The sequence below is a fragment of the Pagrus major genome, chromosome 17 (assembly GCF_040436345.1).
Source record: "Pagrus major chromosome 17, Pma_NU_1.0".
Taxonomy (NCBI): Eukaryota; Metazoa; Chordata; class Actinopteri; order Spariformes; family Sparidae; genus Pagrus; species Pagrus major.
Window position 1 is genome coordinate 4,651,072 of NC_133231.1, and position 17,385 is coordinate 4,668,456.

Below are 17,385 nucleotides of genomic sequence, written 5' to 3' on the forward strand. Positions count from 1 at the left end.
CGAAAGTCTGCCCCTTTGCAACCCTCATGTAATTATGAATAACTGGATAGCCTCACTTGGAAATAGCATAATAATAATAATAATAATAATAATAGCATAGCCACTTTCACTATAATTTAATTATTTTTCTTTATATAACATGTATTTCACTTTACTATTTGTCAAAAAACTTAGTTTAGTTTCCAATAATGGCAAAAATATTGGTTCTGATGTTGAAACTGCGTAAGATACCTGTAGAGGTCTAGCTAGAAGTCAAGATATTTAGCTTTCTTGCACGTCCACAAACATCCAAAAAGTAGTGTCATAGATTGTGGTTGAGACATTGAACCTGTTTTGCACGTTAAGAGACTTCCAAAAGGGGTCAGACATTCAAATATTTAACCTATTGTGCATGTCCATAAGCGTCCAAGAGGGTCCCTAGCCAGACGTCCAGATACTAAACCTGTGTTGAACGTCCACAAACGTCCAAGTGGCTCACTAGCCAGACATTTGAATATTTAACCTGTGTTGCACGTCCACAGATGTCCAAAAGGGGCCAGACATCCAAATATTAAACCTCTCTGAACGTCCATCAGACGTACAAAAGTGGGTCCAGACTGACAGACGATAAAAAGACATGTTCTGAACATCTCCCTGACGTCACATGTTTGCTGGGAAATGGCAACATTGTGTAGCATATGGAGTTATTACAATTTTGACCAAATAAGTACACAAGATGGTGTTTTTGTGGATGTGTATTTTTCTGGCGTCAAGAGAGATTTAACCTTCAGTTAGCTTGTAAAAACACACCAGATTTGAATTTCATCCTCTGCAATGTTTCAAAGGTTTGCATAAAATTTGGATGCTGGTTTAATGGAATGCAAAAGAGGGAAAAAACTGAGATGATGATGATGAGAGAAGTGGAATCCTCCTGCTCTCAAGACTCTATTCTTTCTTTCTCACTTACTGCCTTCCTCTTTCTCCCCATCATCTCTCTCAATAACATTCCAGTCAGTGGTCTGCAGTTGGATCATAGGGATTTAGGGTCTCTGCTGGCGTCCGGGGTCGCCAACAAGAAAGACAAGGAGCAGATGGTGGTCTTTGTCATTCCCTCCTCTTTTCAGCCTCCTGGCAAGCCTCACCACCTCTCTCTCTCTCTCCCTCTCTCTCTCTACACCACAGCAACATTGCGGGCGTCTGAATAGGCCCCAACCTCCGCAATGCAAGCAGCCTCGTAGGTATGGACCTCCACAACCAGATGGTGAGATTATTTGGAGCAATTAATTCTTTAAGAGAATCAGTGGGAACATGTTTGCAGCAGAGATTTGGGGGTGAGCGGTTGAATGTGTTGAATGACATTCTTCCTTAAAGTCCCTCCAAGAAAAAAAAGTTCAGAAGGGGTGGGGAGGTGGGGGCCTTTGGTGGGAGGTTCCAGGAGGAGCAGAGTGAAAGGGAGGGTTTCTATTCCAGGCAAGAAAAGCGCGCGTAAAGCATGAGGCCGAGTATGGGAACTTTTCTTAATGAAAAGGGACATAGGGTTGACTTTGGAATTTCCACATTCCAGAGCAAAAATAAACAGGAAAACATGTTTTCAACATAAAAAAAAACTAACAATCTGGTGTTACAGAATAATTACAAATGTTTAATCTGTAATGATACATACACTTATTAATCGGTGAGTAAAATTTTCAAATAAATATGTCTTCATCACATCATAGAAATCATCACTCTACCACGTCAACTGATTAGCTGTCCAAAGCGATCAATCAACATATCAGTCAATCTGTCCATCAACTGCTGCCTTTTCATGTCGAGCAGTCTGTTGTGCTAAGTAGGCGAGCAGTAACATAAGGGCTGTAATCCGTCAACACACTGCATCATAGACCTCCTAATGACCCTGCAGGTCACAGGGTCGAGTCCCTCATTAACTCTGACACCAGTGTCGTCATCACTCCTTTCTCTGGATATTTCCTCTGAGGAATTATACTCTTTTATTTCTTCTTTTCCTCTCATTCCCACTCCTGTTGATGAAACATCTGTGGTAAAGACTGGTGGAACAGAAGATCCAAGTGAAACCTGCAGAGAGGTCTCAAGGAAGACTATGTTCAGGAAGAGTGACAAAACAGGACCAAAAATGCATGGCAACAAATATGTAAGGAGGTTGTTATGTTAAAGACAGATTAACCAATGTTTTAAGATCACAGAGGTTGCCATAGAAATGAATGAACATCACAGGGGTTCTTGTTTCCAACTTAATCAGCTGACTGAAGTCGTTCACTCTTAAATCAATCAGATTTTTCTATCACTTCAGTGACCCAATCATCTCATCGCTGTCAAAGTGTAAAAACAGGTCCTTCCTTTGCTGCTGTCAGGTGTTAGTGTCAGTTAGGTGTTAAAAAGTCGACTATGTCATGGTAACCTAGCTGCTAGCTGACATCTGTGCCCCAGGCAGCCACATTTCTTTGATGACAACTGGTTATTTTGTTGTTTCTTTTATTTAGAATAACAAAAAATGCTTCTTTTTTTTTGACATGTTTATAAAATGTGATCCTACATAGTGTGACATGTCGCAGTGGAATGCTTAAACATTCTGCATTACAAAATACAATTTTCATTGTTCGTTAGAACTCCTCTCACTGCATCTTTCTTTCATATATAACGACTAGACTACTAGTTAACTGCTACTATGAAAAACTTTTGTGAAACCCTTAGTGTCAGCTCAATGCAACCCTCCCCCACACCATTCACATCCAGTCTTCATCAAAACCAGTCTTCCCAGTTGATCCTTCCAGTGATCCTTTAGATGTCCTTCTCTACATCTCATCCATGCAGATCTTCAACATTGCTCTTCACCCCTTCACCACCACCACCCGTGTCTAGACGCCATCAGGAGGAATATTCTTGTACAGCTGACGACATTACTTACCATATGATGTCACAGTGGGGTTTAATCACCAAACACTCACTTCATCTTCTTCAACCCTCCTATTGTGCACTATGTCAAAAAAAAAAATTAATCACTCTCTTCAATTTAGTATCTGCTGATTGAACTAGGCTCAGACTAGTCAGACAGATCAGATGATGATCTGTGGATGAAGATATTTGAAAATAATTGCATAGTATGGGTGGCTGCAGTAGCCTAACTCCTCATCAGGTGAAAAAGTCAGAGATTGTCTGTGCACAGAAATCTAAGTGCAATGGTTATTATTTTATATTTTGTCCTTGCCAAGGGTAGAATGTCATCATAAAAATCTCCCACTTCTCCCCTGTCAATTATTTTCTCCTAACCTAGGTATATGGTAAGTGATGCCATTGATATTCAAAGTGAGGTTCTGCAAATTAATATACTTTAAAAAACAAAAAGCAAAAGCTGATGAATGCTTCCAGTTCAATTTCAGGTGTGCAGAATTGTAATATTTAGTCATGTTCAAATAATTGACGATGGTTTTCAGCTGTACACACAGTAATCCTAACCCTACTGCCCACCACCCTCAGAGAATGTATGTACTTCTCATTAACGAGTTGGTCTTTTTTTTTATTATTAATTATTTTCCTATATTTTTATTTTTAGAATATTCCACCGAACCACCAGACTGGGCCACTCATCATTTACAATTAGCTTAATGGCTAAATGGAGCTCGTTTAAAGCTCATTTTTCACTGCTGAGATAATGTTAGTCTCTTACTATTTCTTAACATACCTTATGCCTAAGTGTTACTCACACTATAACAAATGGCATATGGTTGAGTTTACAGGAGGTGCTCAGCACCTTGACAAGTAGATCTCAAGGAATGCTTTTGATTGGCCCACATCTGCAAGAACAATGTTTTATGTTAAAAATGAAGTATTCTCTAGTCTACAGCAGGGCTTCAGTAAGGGTGCCTTAAGGATATGTCTAGCCACAAGCCACTAGATTTGTTCCCATGTTTTTTACTGTACATTTACTGTATGTTTTTAATTATGCCACATCAAAAAAGGCTACATTTACATTACTACATTTTTATATTACTTTTGAAAACATAATAATTTATTATTATATTAAATACACTGTTGACGTAATGCTGCAGTAAAGACTGGTGACCACAGCTCATGGTCACTAGTTGTCATTGTAACACGTGTGTTCCCCGCAGACACATTTTCCAAGAGCACAGCAGTTAAATATAAGGAGCAAATGATTTTCCACTGCAGGTAGAGCTCAAAGAAATGCTGATACATCTCAACTCTCAACAGAGGGACTAAAATCAGGCTGCACAGTAAAAACTACTTGTATTACAGCTTTTCATAGAGAAGCCGGCAAAAATATGAACTGGTACAGTCACAGAAAGGTAAATTAAAAACAACACATACATGTGTCCATCTATTTTGCCCTTGAAAACATAAAATGTAAGCTAATTTTCCTTTTAACACATTTTAGCAATGAGCATACTTCATTACTATTCATTGTTTTATTTATGCTCAATATTTATATGCAAATCTGTACTGCAAATCAGCGGAATAAATGTTGGCAATGTACTTTTTTGCAAACCACAGATATGTTGAAACATTTCTGTCAGGTTCAATTTTCAATTTTATTGGTTAGGCTTAGGAACAAAAATACGCAGTTAGGGTCAGCGAAGAACATGTCTGGGTTTAAAATACCTGTTTTGGTTGTCACAAACACAGCTGGAGATGTCTGGACATCTCAACAAAAATATCCAGTTTCTGTCGCCACAAACAGCTGGAAATCGCCCCATGGTCCTTAAATACTGGCTTGGCAGCCTTCTAGCCCAGCTGTATCTCTATCACAATCCCCTCCACCTCCTGATTAAAAGGTCATGTCATAAACATGTAATGTGAACGTGATATGACACGTATTGTAGAATGTCAATAAATGATTCGGGCATGATGTCATGCACACAGTCCAGCTTACTAATGCTGCTCAGTTCTCACTTTGACGTGTTTGTAGACAGACAGACGTTGTGTCCTCTGTCTCTCTCTTTGGCTCACATCAACATTTTGTCACCAAACTTGCATCATCAGCAAAGGAAACAAGTATTCAGCTGATGTTCTGCTCAGTTACAGGAAATGTTTGAGCCATATATTTATACATACATTATAACAAAACAGAACAATAAAATATGGTACAAGGCTTACCCTGAAAGAAGGGACGATTTAGGATCTGATGCTAGTAGAAGAGACAACAAGCGGAGCAGCAGCTGCACAACAGGATGCAACAAAGGTGCACCTGTTGTTACACACACACACACACACACACACAGAGACCATCACAAACACAAAGAGAACACTTCACACAAATATCTGTCTGCACCTACATGTTGTTGTGTCTCTCTACAGTTTGGAGTACAAACAGGACAAACTGAGCGAGCATCCAAAACGCCAGGTCAGGAGTGTTTGATGTGACTACGGTGGGAAATGGGGAAGTGAAAGTAGCAGCTGGGGGAATTATGAAAAACTCCCAGTGGCGATGACAAGAAAGCAGTGAATTATGCTTTTAGACTTCACTGAACTGCTCGTGACCTAAATGAGTGTGGCCCAGAACACGGCTACCACTTTTAGCACAGTTAATACGAGGATAGATCATGGCTACTAAACACAAACCCCACAGGTGGACTGCGACATGGTGCGCCTGCCAGCGGAGAGAATTGTCTAAGTGGGGTTTCTTTCCTTTATACGCTATTTTTATCCTATACCACATTTTCCATCCCTTTTATTTACTATAACTATCTCTCAGCTGTCTTTCATGATGCATTTGTGTTTGCAAGTAGGTGTGTGTGCATGTGTGTGTCTGTGGATGGTTACTCAGGTTGCACAGTGTAAACAGTGAATGCACCTGTGTAAATGACACAGTGAGAGATGTTTAGCTGGGAGGCCATCAGGGAATTAGGCCTGTTGTGCAAACTGTGTCACCTGGAGGGAACAAGAAAAAAAAAAGTGGCTTCACCAGTCACAGCCATAGCTGAGCCAGCTGACACAGACAGATCTGGGTTCAGAAGATTCCCCAGCTCTCCTACACCTGAGAAAGACAGATAGCAAATACTGTGCATGCAAATGTTAGACGTAGTTTGAGAGATTATTGACTGTTGTGCAGGCTGTGTGACATATGAAGACACAGAGAAAGAGTGTCACTACTAAAGCTCAGACAGAATAACAGAAAGCCAGTCCACCTGTTGGGTTTTATTTACAAGCTCGTCTGTCACCCATCCAAACCAGAACCAGCAAACAAGCAACCTGCACAGCTGGGCCAAAGTTCAGGAGTCATGTGATGGTGAAGGTTTCTGAGAATGTGAGCTGGGATAGGCAGCAGGGTTTCAGAGGTGGCTGTGATGGCTCGTGTGGGCTTGAGATAAGTTGTGCGACTGCAGCTTCTTTCAGGCTGGGTGTGTTTGAGGGGTGGGGGCTTTTTACAAGTCAGTTTCCAGGGGCTGTAAGCTATATGTTGTTTAAAAAACTGGCAGTTATTTGCTGATATTATTTAAAGTTGTTTATTTTGGCATTTGGTTATTACACTGAATAAACCATATAATTATTCATGCTGTAAAGTTTAAGAGCCAAGGCTTTAAATTTGAGTCTTAGGAGATTGTAAACAGATTTGGTCGAGCTTAAGATGTAGCTTCTTTTCCTTGTCAAACATATTATCAGTACAAGTTTTACACCCAATGTATTTTGTAGATTGTTTGTTTGCGCTAACTTTTCTCGCACTCAACCAAGTGAGTGTTCACATATAGCTTTAAAGGCATGATAGTAAGTCAGGGTTCAGTGTGAAGTGGAATGGTGCTTTGTGGTTTTCTTAAGCTGTAGAATATTATTTACTGTGTTACCTTATACTCCACATCTGGATATAACATGTGTATACGTATGTGTACACTGGGATCAAAAATATTATCCTTGTGGGGAAGCAGCCTTTCACAAAACCTTATCAGGCAGTGGAACTGAATATCATTTTTGAATTACCTTGAATCCTAAACGCCTTCAGTTGAAAAATTTCTGTTTCAAACAATTGTTATCCTCACAATGTAAAATAAATTCTGTCAACCTAAACATAAGTTCAACATTTATAAAACGTGGAAGTGTCAGGTGGCTCTTGTTGTTGGCTACCATCATAACATGCTCCATGAAATGACCTTACCTCCAGTTTGAAAACCAGGAGGGAAAAGGAGGTGTCACCTGAGAGTGTGTCCCCACCCTCAATTCAACCACATCTCACAGAAACCTCTTGCAAAATGTGGCCATCATGTAATTTCCACTTTGTACACGGTTGCTGCAATGTTGGCCCACTACCAAAAATGTAGCTGAAATACTACTAATGCAAGACTTTCTCTCAGTGTTCTTCTGAACTGCATAAATGGAGTTTTGTCAGAAAGAGCAGACTGCATAAGTTAGTAATCTGGTCCCTGTCTCCACATTGTAGTCACAACAAACAGAGGGCTTCACCTATTAGCCTTATCTAGTAATGAGTCTCTAGTTACCAAGATTCATTCCCCAGTCAGCACCGCTATAAACCTTTGGGGAAGTAGTGCCAGAAGGGCCACAATTAGAGAAGTACATGTAGAGGAAGCATAGGACAGCAAACACAAAGACAGAAGGGCAGAGAGATAATGCACACTCATGTTTCCTCTTTGTTCTGACCAACTTTGCCTTATTGCATGTGTTAAACCTGAGGTTGATCCATGCATCGTTGACTGTGTACAAGGCGAAAGACAGACAAGAATAGAATATAACAAGGTTATTGGGCACAAAAAGTCACAAAGAGCATCTTGTTTACATTTCTGCCAAAGGACACACAAAACTCTGCCTTTATAGAGGTTATTCCTTGAACCTTAACCTGCCAAAGGCCTGGTCTGGTGGCACAGCAAAATTAATCTGTGCATCCTCATAAATATGTGGTTATGGAAGGGAAAACTTGTAATGTCAGGTTGTAAATAACTGATCTACTGGTCTACCAGCAGCTCTCAGACCTTCTTTATTTTTACTCTGTACTATGCCTTTTACTACCCTTTGCATTTTGTCCTCAGCATTGTACATTATACCATCCAATAAAGAGTTACCAAAGTGCAACAAAAGCTCTCTCTAAATGGCGTTCATTTTAGCTAGACTAATCTGAAACATATCTGATGCTTTAGCTCCTACCTCATACCTGTCTGCAAATCATTCCTCTATTGTGGAGCAGTTTATACTCCAATAAAAGAGGTTAAATAAAAGTAGATGTTATGACATAGCAAATAAGCTATGAAGCTGATAGCTTCCTCAATTTTGGACTCTCCAGCTCTTTGTTCCCTCACAGGTCAGTACTGTCAAGATCAAGCCCCCAGGAGGAGCGCCAGGCTTTGAAGCCAATTTGACATAGTGGCCAAACAGTGTAATTACAAAGTCGTGATGCAGTGGGGCCCAAACGACTTTTCCCCATGAACATACGTAGTAAAAGAAGTGGCTGTACATTAATGGATACATTTATGTGGGCATCACAGCTCCAGCAAAATGACTCATTTCACTATGAGAATTTGATCCATTCATTCCGATAACATTTGGAAAGTCTAGAAGAGCCACACCATTAAATCATTTATCCCAGATTAAGTTAGCCAGGGGCTTAACCTGAAGTTAGCCAACTCAGCCAGCGGAATCTCTAGTGTCCTCATTCTATGGGTCCAACAATGTTACAGATCGGGTAATTTTATAACTGGAAAGTCTAACTTTTTTGTCTTCATGCACCACTGAGCAGCTTTAATGAATAGGCACTGTAGGCACTGACACTGTATCCAGTTCTCATTAAAGCTCGATGGTCAGGATGGTTTGGTAAATGGTTGAATGGAATCAAAGTTCACTAAAATTGAACTTGACATTAAAAAAAGTGGACATGTTTAATTTTCTATATAATAGGCAATAATCATTGCAGCAAGCCTGCATTGGAATGACTAGATTTGGCTCCAAAATGTTGCTGGGTGAACTGCTATCATGACCAGGCCTTCATACTTTAGATCAATCAGGAAAACTTAGTGTTTAGAGGATGTATACTGAATGTAAGAGCCACCAAACACACATACTGATACATTTCACAGCCGGAAGTTAAATTTCATTCATTCATACAGAACAAATAATACACCTTTACCCGAAATACTTACACACATTCCATGAGCAAAACAGGAGACAAGCTTAGATTACCCACCCCTTTCTTAATAATAACATAATATACTGTAGATACAGATGGCCATCCCTTTGTTGTTTATCATTTCTTTTCACAATTAATATAAAAATGTAGCAATACATACTCAGATACAATCAACAACAGTCATCTGGACATATATATCACTCCATGAGTTCATAATGTCTCACTGGTTTTCTGTGTAAATTCTTTTAAGTTGGATCATCAGACTGAGCAGAATCTCCAACTTTCTGTTTTTATTATGGACATACATGGTCAAAATGGAAGCATCAGTGAGTCATTGCTTCGGCTCAGCTGGACAGTGTTTTTCTCTCAGACCTAGTCCGTCATCTGCTTGTCATGGGCAAGAGTTCGTGGACCATGTTGCTAGTGGAAAGGCTACTATCAAAGATTTACACCACTGAAACCTTTGAAATTGTCCATGAACCAAACATTGTTGCACACATTACTGAGCAGAACAGTCACTTCCCATGGCAACAGAAAACACAGAAAGAGAGAGACAGAGGCAGGAAGACAGAGAGACAGAGAGAAGAGGAAAATAACCATTTAAAGCCATTTAAGCCTTTCAATATTCATGACAGAAGAGACTGTGGTGGTTCCCATAAAGTTTGGGACATTAAACCTCCAAAGAGGCACTGAGGTGGGTGTCATCCCTGCTTGACTCAGACCTCAAGGCCCCCCTATGCATCCGAGATGGAAAACACTCAGGATTCAGGCTGACCTGAAGCTGAGTGGAGCTTCAGTGTTGTCTTGGCAACCTGTCTGACAAAAAGAAAGAAAGAAAGAAAGAAAGAAAGAAAGAAAGAAAGAAAAGAGAGAAAGAATGAGAGAGGAGAGGAGAGGAGAGGAGAGGAGAGGAGAGGAGAGGAGAGGAGAGTGAATGGATGAGCTCCCCATGTGTGGCGCCAGGCAGTCTACCCGGCGGGGCAACTCAATAGGCGGCTGTGAGGGAGGGAGCGGAGCGGCGACGCGTCCCCGAGAGCGGAGGAATGTAGGAGGCACAATAACACACAGCTGGAGCAAGGAATGGCAAGGAGGCGCCGCCAAATTGGCCTGTCCCGGCTCCCATAGAGCTGCAGTCATGGGTTGTGAGAAAGAAGATATTACATGAAGTCATATTAACAGTTTATTCAGTCAGAGATGATGATGAGCTACAATTAGATGTCCTTAACACCACGTTTTTTTCCCTCTCATGAAGAACTAGTAATAAATCTGATAAATACAAGTTTCAAAGTAAAATTACAATTCACTGAAAGAATGCTGCATAAATAACGTTGTAATAATTTACAATGAGGTCAAAGCTTAGTTAGTTAATCAAGTTAACGGTCAATATTAACGCATCCTCCGTCCCGAAATGGATTAGAATATTATCTTGTACTTTTGGTTAGTTTTATTTATTGGGAAATTGAATTATTTTAGTTAATGTCAGGTTACCTTTACATTTTCATTTCCGCACTGAAGTGGGACAGGTTACTATTTCTAAGCAGGTGGTTCGGCTCGGGATCTTCTGTCACATCAGTACAAGCGAGGCTGTGCGTAATTACGCATCAATGACTAAGGCAGTAAACATGCAATCCGACGCTAATCAGCCTGGTGAATTGTGCAAATATATCACCACCACTACCACCACCACCTCTGGCTCGACCAGTCAGAAAACATTCAAGATATGCCTCTCAAGATACTTGAGACTTTTTTTCTTTGTATGGCGTCAGTAATGCATTATTGAGTGTTTTAAATCCCCCCGCCCTCTCTCTCTCTCTCTCTCTCTCTCTCTCTCACACACACACACACACACACACACACACACACGCATACAAACACCTCTTCTACCAACAGGCAGCCCATCGCAGCGCACACAGAATGAGACACGCCTTTTTCTCGGCTCCGTTGTGGGGTCGGTGGGCAGCGGGCTGCCGGTGATTGACCAGCTTCTCTCCCTGATCTGTCAGCCGGCTGGCTTGGCGCCTCCCCTCTCCTCTATAAATGTAGGAAATCTATTCATTCCTTTCACATCGAGCCTGCTGAAGTAAGAGGAACTGTAAGGCTCCACGGGATGTGTTGACAGACTAGAATTTCGCTTTTTGATTTCCCTTTTTCTCTCGCTCATTTGCGGCTGTATTAGAGTAGCTTTTGTCGTGTTTACAGCGCCGTGCTGTAATCTCAAAACCTCCTGCTACCAGTAGTGTAATCATTTGTTTGTTTTTTTTTGCGTTGCTTCTCTCTGAGCCGTTGGTTATCTAAGATGAAGGCTGTTACTCCAGTCCGCCCCCAGAACTCCTCCTCCAGCGGCAACGAGCTCTCCCTGCACTATCTGTCGAAGCAGAGCCTCAACATCGCCCGGTGCAGGATGGAAGAAGAGGACCTGTTCTGCCTGCAGTACGACATGAACGACTGCTACAGCCGGCTGAAGCGCCTGGTGCCCACCATTCCGCAGGATAAGAAAGTCAGCAAAGTGGAGATCCTCCAGCATGTCATAGACTACATCCTAGACCTGCAGCTGGCCCTGGAGACGCACCCTTCTCTCCATAAACAACAGACCGGGACCTACCCTCCTCCAGCTTCCAACCCCAGCCGGACACCGCTGACGGTGCTCAACACTGACCACCATCAGGTAAGCTTTAATCAGCGGAGAGGACTCTTTCATTCCTCGTTTCTGCCGGGACTTACCGGAGACCCCGATTTACTGTAACTCCCCGTGCCATCTGCCAGTCAGACTCAGACAAAGCGCGTCATGCCCTGTTATGTGTCATTGTCCTTTGAATGTTATGAAAAGAAAGGAATCAAAATACTAAACACTTCACATTGAAAAAATCGTGCGCAAAAACGCATTTGATGTGGGTTAGATTGCGCACTTGATTGCGGGCTGTATGATTTGCATGATAATGACAGTGTGTGTCAGAGGCCCACCTTATCCCAGGATTGGTGAAGTACCTCAGCCTGCAGCCCACTCCACTGCGCACAATAAGGGCAATTTGTTATTCAATAGGCAATAAGAGAATTTATTATGGCAGATATCGCCGGCTAATTCTCTGCTGCTCTGCTGCATATCATTTATTTTGCAGTGCTTTATGGCTTGCTTTTATTTAGTCTTTTCCATGGCAGCTAAAATGGTTTTACATGTTTCTTTTTCTTCTTCTTTTTGTAGAGGACGTCTATAGTCAAAAAGCCGGAGGACTCTATTTTATGCCGCTGAGATGTAAGCACTGCATTGGTAAGTTGAATTAAAATATTACTCAATATTTGAAATGTTTTTTTCTTATTTTTTATTTACAATCAGAAGTTTGGTTGCTGCTCATTTATTTAATAGATGTGACCAGTAGAAAACCACCATGTGCTGGTCACTGAGGCATCCCCATTAACTTGATTATTGTTGCCTATATATGGTGTGGATTGACAATCTGTAGAGTGCTCTGGGGAGGCCAGTAGATCTCAAGGAAAATAATAATTGAGGAACACTAAATTGGCACCAACCTCAGAGGCAGCTGTGCTTTGCGCAATAACTGTCACTGGTGTAGCAATCTGGAAAGAAGAGAGGGTTAAAACCTCAGCGTGCCCTCTCTTTTATTCTTACACACACTCCTTCCTCTCTCTCTCTCCGGCTCTCTCACTCATTCACTCTCACAGTTTTTATTCAAGCTGCTGCTCTGGCTTTAAGGTTAGATTTATAGCTTTGAATCTAAACACACCTGGATAAGGCTAAAAGCATGTGTGTGGTGTGTGTTACAGTAAGACACTCTCGCAGTCTGTCTGAGAGCCTCAGCAGCCTCTCGGCAGCCTTGCCCCACAGCCTGAGGAGCTGTGTGGTTGTTGTTTGACCTGGTTTGTTTTGGGTTGTTGATCAAGCATGGCCTCTGTTTTATCGGTGGCGCCAGTCAGTCTGGAGCGCTGTAGCTCACCCCCCCGCTGCTATTCATCCCCTCCACAGGTGTGCAGGCTGCTCAGAGCCGCTCCAAAGCCAGCAAAGCTTCGCCAGGGACTCACACCCAACTGGAGGCACAATCACAAGGGGATTTCAAAACCGCTTGGAGGAATTCAACCCAAATAAAATCACTATTCATATCAGCTTTTTTGGTTCCACTGAACAAGGAATCAGTATGTAGACATCTCCCTCTTCCTCCTCCTGTTTAAGTTGCTCTAACTTTACACCTTGTCACTTGAAAATTCCAAAAGAGTGAAAAAATGGAATCCGCACGGTGAGAAGTTTCTGTTGGAAACCCGTCTGTCAACAGCTATGAAAACTGTTTGTGAATTGTGCTTAAAGAATAACTAAAAATGACTCCAGTTTAAAGCTTTACTAAACTGCGAAAATCATTGTACATGTTTTGGACATCTATTGTTTAAAATAGATGATTTGTGTTGAACAGGGATGTCGTCCCTGGAACCTTTAAAATGTTTGATATTGTACAAAAGAACAATTCTGATTCGAGACAATTAAGATTGTACATATAGAGACACAAATGTTCTATAAAAAGTATGTGAAAGGAAGACTTATATGCTTAAAATAGACTATTGTAATTATAAGATATTTTTATTAAAACCTTTTTTTGTCGTTATGTAAATATTGTGTTTCCACTTTTAAGTCTTTAGTAAATGAACGTGGTTATGCTCTGCCAATAATGTCCTCACATGATGATATCAGTTAACTCTTTGCAGTGTTTTTGGACTAGTTTAATATGTAGCATGTCAGGCTCATTGCAGAGATATTGAATGTGCACTGAAGCAGCCCTCCCTGTGTAGATATGTGGTGGAGTTCAACACAAGTTCTTTTATTATTTGCCCTGCTTAGCTTTCTCTTGAATTGTTTTGTACTCATTAACTATGACAACTTTGACCCTCTCAGAGCGAAGGCTTGGTCTGCAGTTTGATCTTTTTTTTTTTTTTTTAAAGGCCTGGTTTGATTCTGTTACATTGCACTCTTGTTAATAATTTAATCAGAGAGGTACAGCACTTCTGACAGTGTTTATAATGTAATAGCTTAACAAAAATCACTGCAACAATGTCTCAGAAATGTTATATTTGCGCAGTCGAAGCTTCTACTTGAGAAGTTAATGATTGACACCATCGAATCATTAAACTTGGGTTATGAATTGATAGAATATGTGAACATTAACAGACTCATTTTGGACAACAACAGATTGTTTTCAGACAGGCAGTGTCTTTAAGTGAATATGAAATGATTTCCCTGTTGGAGAGTCAGCAGTCATTGTTAATGTAAAGAGAAAGAAAAAAACCTTTATTTTTCATGACATTGAACACCGAATTTACCTCACCACCCTCCTGCCAGTGTGAGAGGGCACTTGTACATTACTGTCAGCTGCACTGTTGGACTTGACCTTCACTGGCTTGTGAGGAGTTGTCAAAACAATTAAAGTTTCCAGGAAGAATTGTGTCGTCTCAAGTTTTGTCTCAGGGGGCATCTTTATGTTCATTCCTTTCAGTGCCAACGTGAAATAACGAGGAAAAAAGGGGGGAGGTGCAGGATAACCAACTAAATGTAATACAGTATGTGAGTCTCGTGGAAAATAACGGGTGGGTGAAGATATTAAAATGTTGCAGATGTCATCTAAGTCCTTAAACCTATTTTACAGGATTTAGGGATAAAGCTTTTTGTTTTGTGGCCTTTTTTATTAATTCCACCACAAACATGGCCACAGCTTCAGCAGGACCGCAGAAACACAAGAGAAAGTCAGGAAATCACATGATGAAATCAGATCATGTTAAACAATATCCAGGTGTTCACCATTTTAAATGTTATAAGCAATAAAATCATCTTGCAAATGCAATCATTGGTCATATAAATGTTTAAAGTAGTGGATTTATTCTTGCAACATATCTGCTTCAACAAAATATGTGCATATAATTGGTAGACAGAAGTAATATTATTGTTCTAAATAATAGTGGTTTTTCAAAAAGAAAGGGATAATACAAGATGAGAACAACCCCAGCAATGTAACATTTGTGGAATCGTATTCACTGAGTAGAGATTTCACAAACTTTATTTATGTCATGCACTCTGTAAATCTTAAACAGGCCTCTGCAGCAAGTACAATGTAAATAGCATATGCCACAAATGGAAATACCTTTGTGTGTACAAATGAAAATGGCAAATCAAGACAAAAATGCTAAACTGGCATCATTCAGGTGAACCGTACATTTTTGTTTTTTACTTAAGCTGTCTTGCATTTCTCTGACACCTTCACCTGGAGTAACCTGTGATGAGTAAAGACACACAGTAAACACTACTTCCTAGATTACCAGTATTGCCAGTAAATAGAATTCAGGGATTAAAAGTTTTCCATTCCTCAACAAAGATATTGAAAAAAAAAAATTCAAGTAAAGAAGTGTGACGTGAAAAGGAAGAAAACACCACGTAATCGCTGGGGTAAAAAATAGAAAACCAATCATTTCAGTCACAGTTTTAATTGGGAGAAAGTTGCAGTATTTCTGTACAAGGCCTCATCGGGTTTACGGGAGCATTTGAGCAGAAATAGCCGGATATCTTAAATGTTTCAAATGTTTCAAAGATTTGAAAAATAGTCTGATTTATATTATAAAGCTGATGATGTTTTTCAAGTGTGGGGGAAACAAAAAAAATCTTAAATGAAAAATTCAATCCGTAAAATTCTTTTCTAAATATTTTCTTGATTTTCTAAGGCAAAGTGTGGAAATGCAGCCAAATAACTATTACATTTATTCTAAATAACATTACTGTAATCACTTGAAACAACTGTCCTTAAGTATCCACCTCACTGTAATTAGTTACAGTGAGTATCCTTTCTTTCCTCCTCCTTTCTCACGGAGCTGCAGCTCTTTCTTGTAGACACACTGACCCTTGTTCAGCTGTCCCCACATCAACCTGCTGAATGCGGGTTAAAGCGCCTGTTTGACACCGACAAGCCCAGCGACAGAGATGCCATGTGGGTGCTGCAGACACCTTTCAGACATGCTGCTCCACTGTGACCATCTGAGGATAAGCAGGCCGTGCAGGCCACCTGTATGTGTTTATAGTCCACACTGCCCTTGACAAGAACTGTCCTTGTGATGTGAAATGTGTACATGTGTGAGAGTGATAACAAAAACAAGACAGAATTAAAAACTATGTTAAAGCACAGGTGGCCAGATTTACAGTTAGACCTCCCTGATATGATAAAATATATTCCGGTTCTCAGAGAGAGTGCAACACGAGTCTGACAGTTCAGAGCAGGCTTCATTAGCCGTGGCTACATAGTTGGTGAGAGCATCACAAATGAATTTTGTCTGAGAAATGCTGCTTTTCATAGATAAATACAGGGATACGGTGGAGATAACCCAAGCTGACCCTTTAACTCAGTTAACCCTGCTAACCATCCATCATATGACATAGCAATTTACTCACTTTATACAACAATGCTGGTCAATTTATCACATATCGATTAAAGAAGTATCAATATTCAACGGATGTTACCAGGAAGGTAAGGAGGATTTGAACTGAAAAATTATGACAAACCATAATATGAATGTTTATTTGCCATGTGCATTTTCTTGGCTACATTAAAATATTCATACAGTGTTAAATGTTTGGTGATCAACTTAAAAATGTACACAGCTCCTGTTGGAAAATCAGTCCTGATATATGATTTTCCTCCCACCTCATGATCATTTTCACATTCAAAGTGTTCGCCACTGTAGGCCGCACTTTTACAGAAAATATCATTTTTACATTTTACATAGAAAACACATTTATCTATATAGGGTGTAATAAATGTGGCATTTTCTGGCAGAGACATATGGCATTAATTCAACAGCCAATCAGCTATACGCTTATATTCATATGCACTACATGTACGTATTAACTTTATCCCATTACATGATGTTTCATAAAGACATGTTTTCCCTCACAGCTGCAGTGTAATAGAGCATACACACAGGACAGGACTTACCGCTCCATGATCTGTAGGTCTAATTCTCTCTATTAGTCAACACTCAAACTGCTGCCATCCCCAGATACATTATTCATTTATGCTCCTATTATACTTTGCTGCAGCCATATGTTGACTCACTGTTTCGCTATTAGCTACCACAGTGGCGCCCCATCCTGCATGTCTCCAGCATTAGCACTGCAGGATTTTCCAAATAATCCCTGTTGGGAGAGAAACAGTCGTGCAGCAAACGTCTGGGACTCTTCATCAGCTCTTTCTGCCTCTTTCCTTTTTTCCACAAACTGGTTAAACATTACGGTTCAATTCTTACCTGTGGCCTTGCTGTGCTCC

The 17,385-nt window shown here is 40.5% G+C and overlaps 1 protein-coding gene across 1 annotated transcript; it reads left to right on the forward strand.

Moving 5' to 3' along the window:
* The first annotated feature begins 11,145 nt into the window (after positions 1–11,145).
* id4 (inhibitor of DNA binding 4) lies at positions 11,146–14,520 on the forward strand. The gene is made up of 3 exons (XM_073484585.1): positions 11,146–11,747; positions 12,282–12,347; positions 13,062–14,520. The coding sequence occupies exons 1-2, from the start codon at positions 11,379–11,381 to the stop codon at positions 12,327–12,329; spliced, it is 417 nt and encodes a 138-aa protein (XP_073340686.1). The 5' UTR covers positions 11,146–11,378; the 3' UTR covers positions 12,330–12,347; positions 13,062–14,520.
* The last annotated feature ends 2,865 nt before the right edge of the window (positions 14,521–17,385 follow it).

What these genes read in the sequence shown, in the direction of transcription:
- id4 (XM_073484585.1), top strand. Translation starts at nt 11,379, where the DNA reads ATGAAGGCTGTTACTCCAGTCCGCCCCCAGAACTCCTCCTCCAGCGGC. An exon ending in TCAACACTGACCACCATCAG is followed by an intron (nt 11,748 to 12,281) that starts GTAAGCTTTAAT and finishes TTCTTTTTGTAG; the next exon opens with AGGACGTCTATAGTCAAAAA.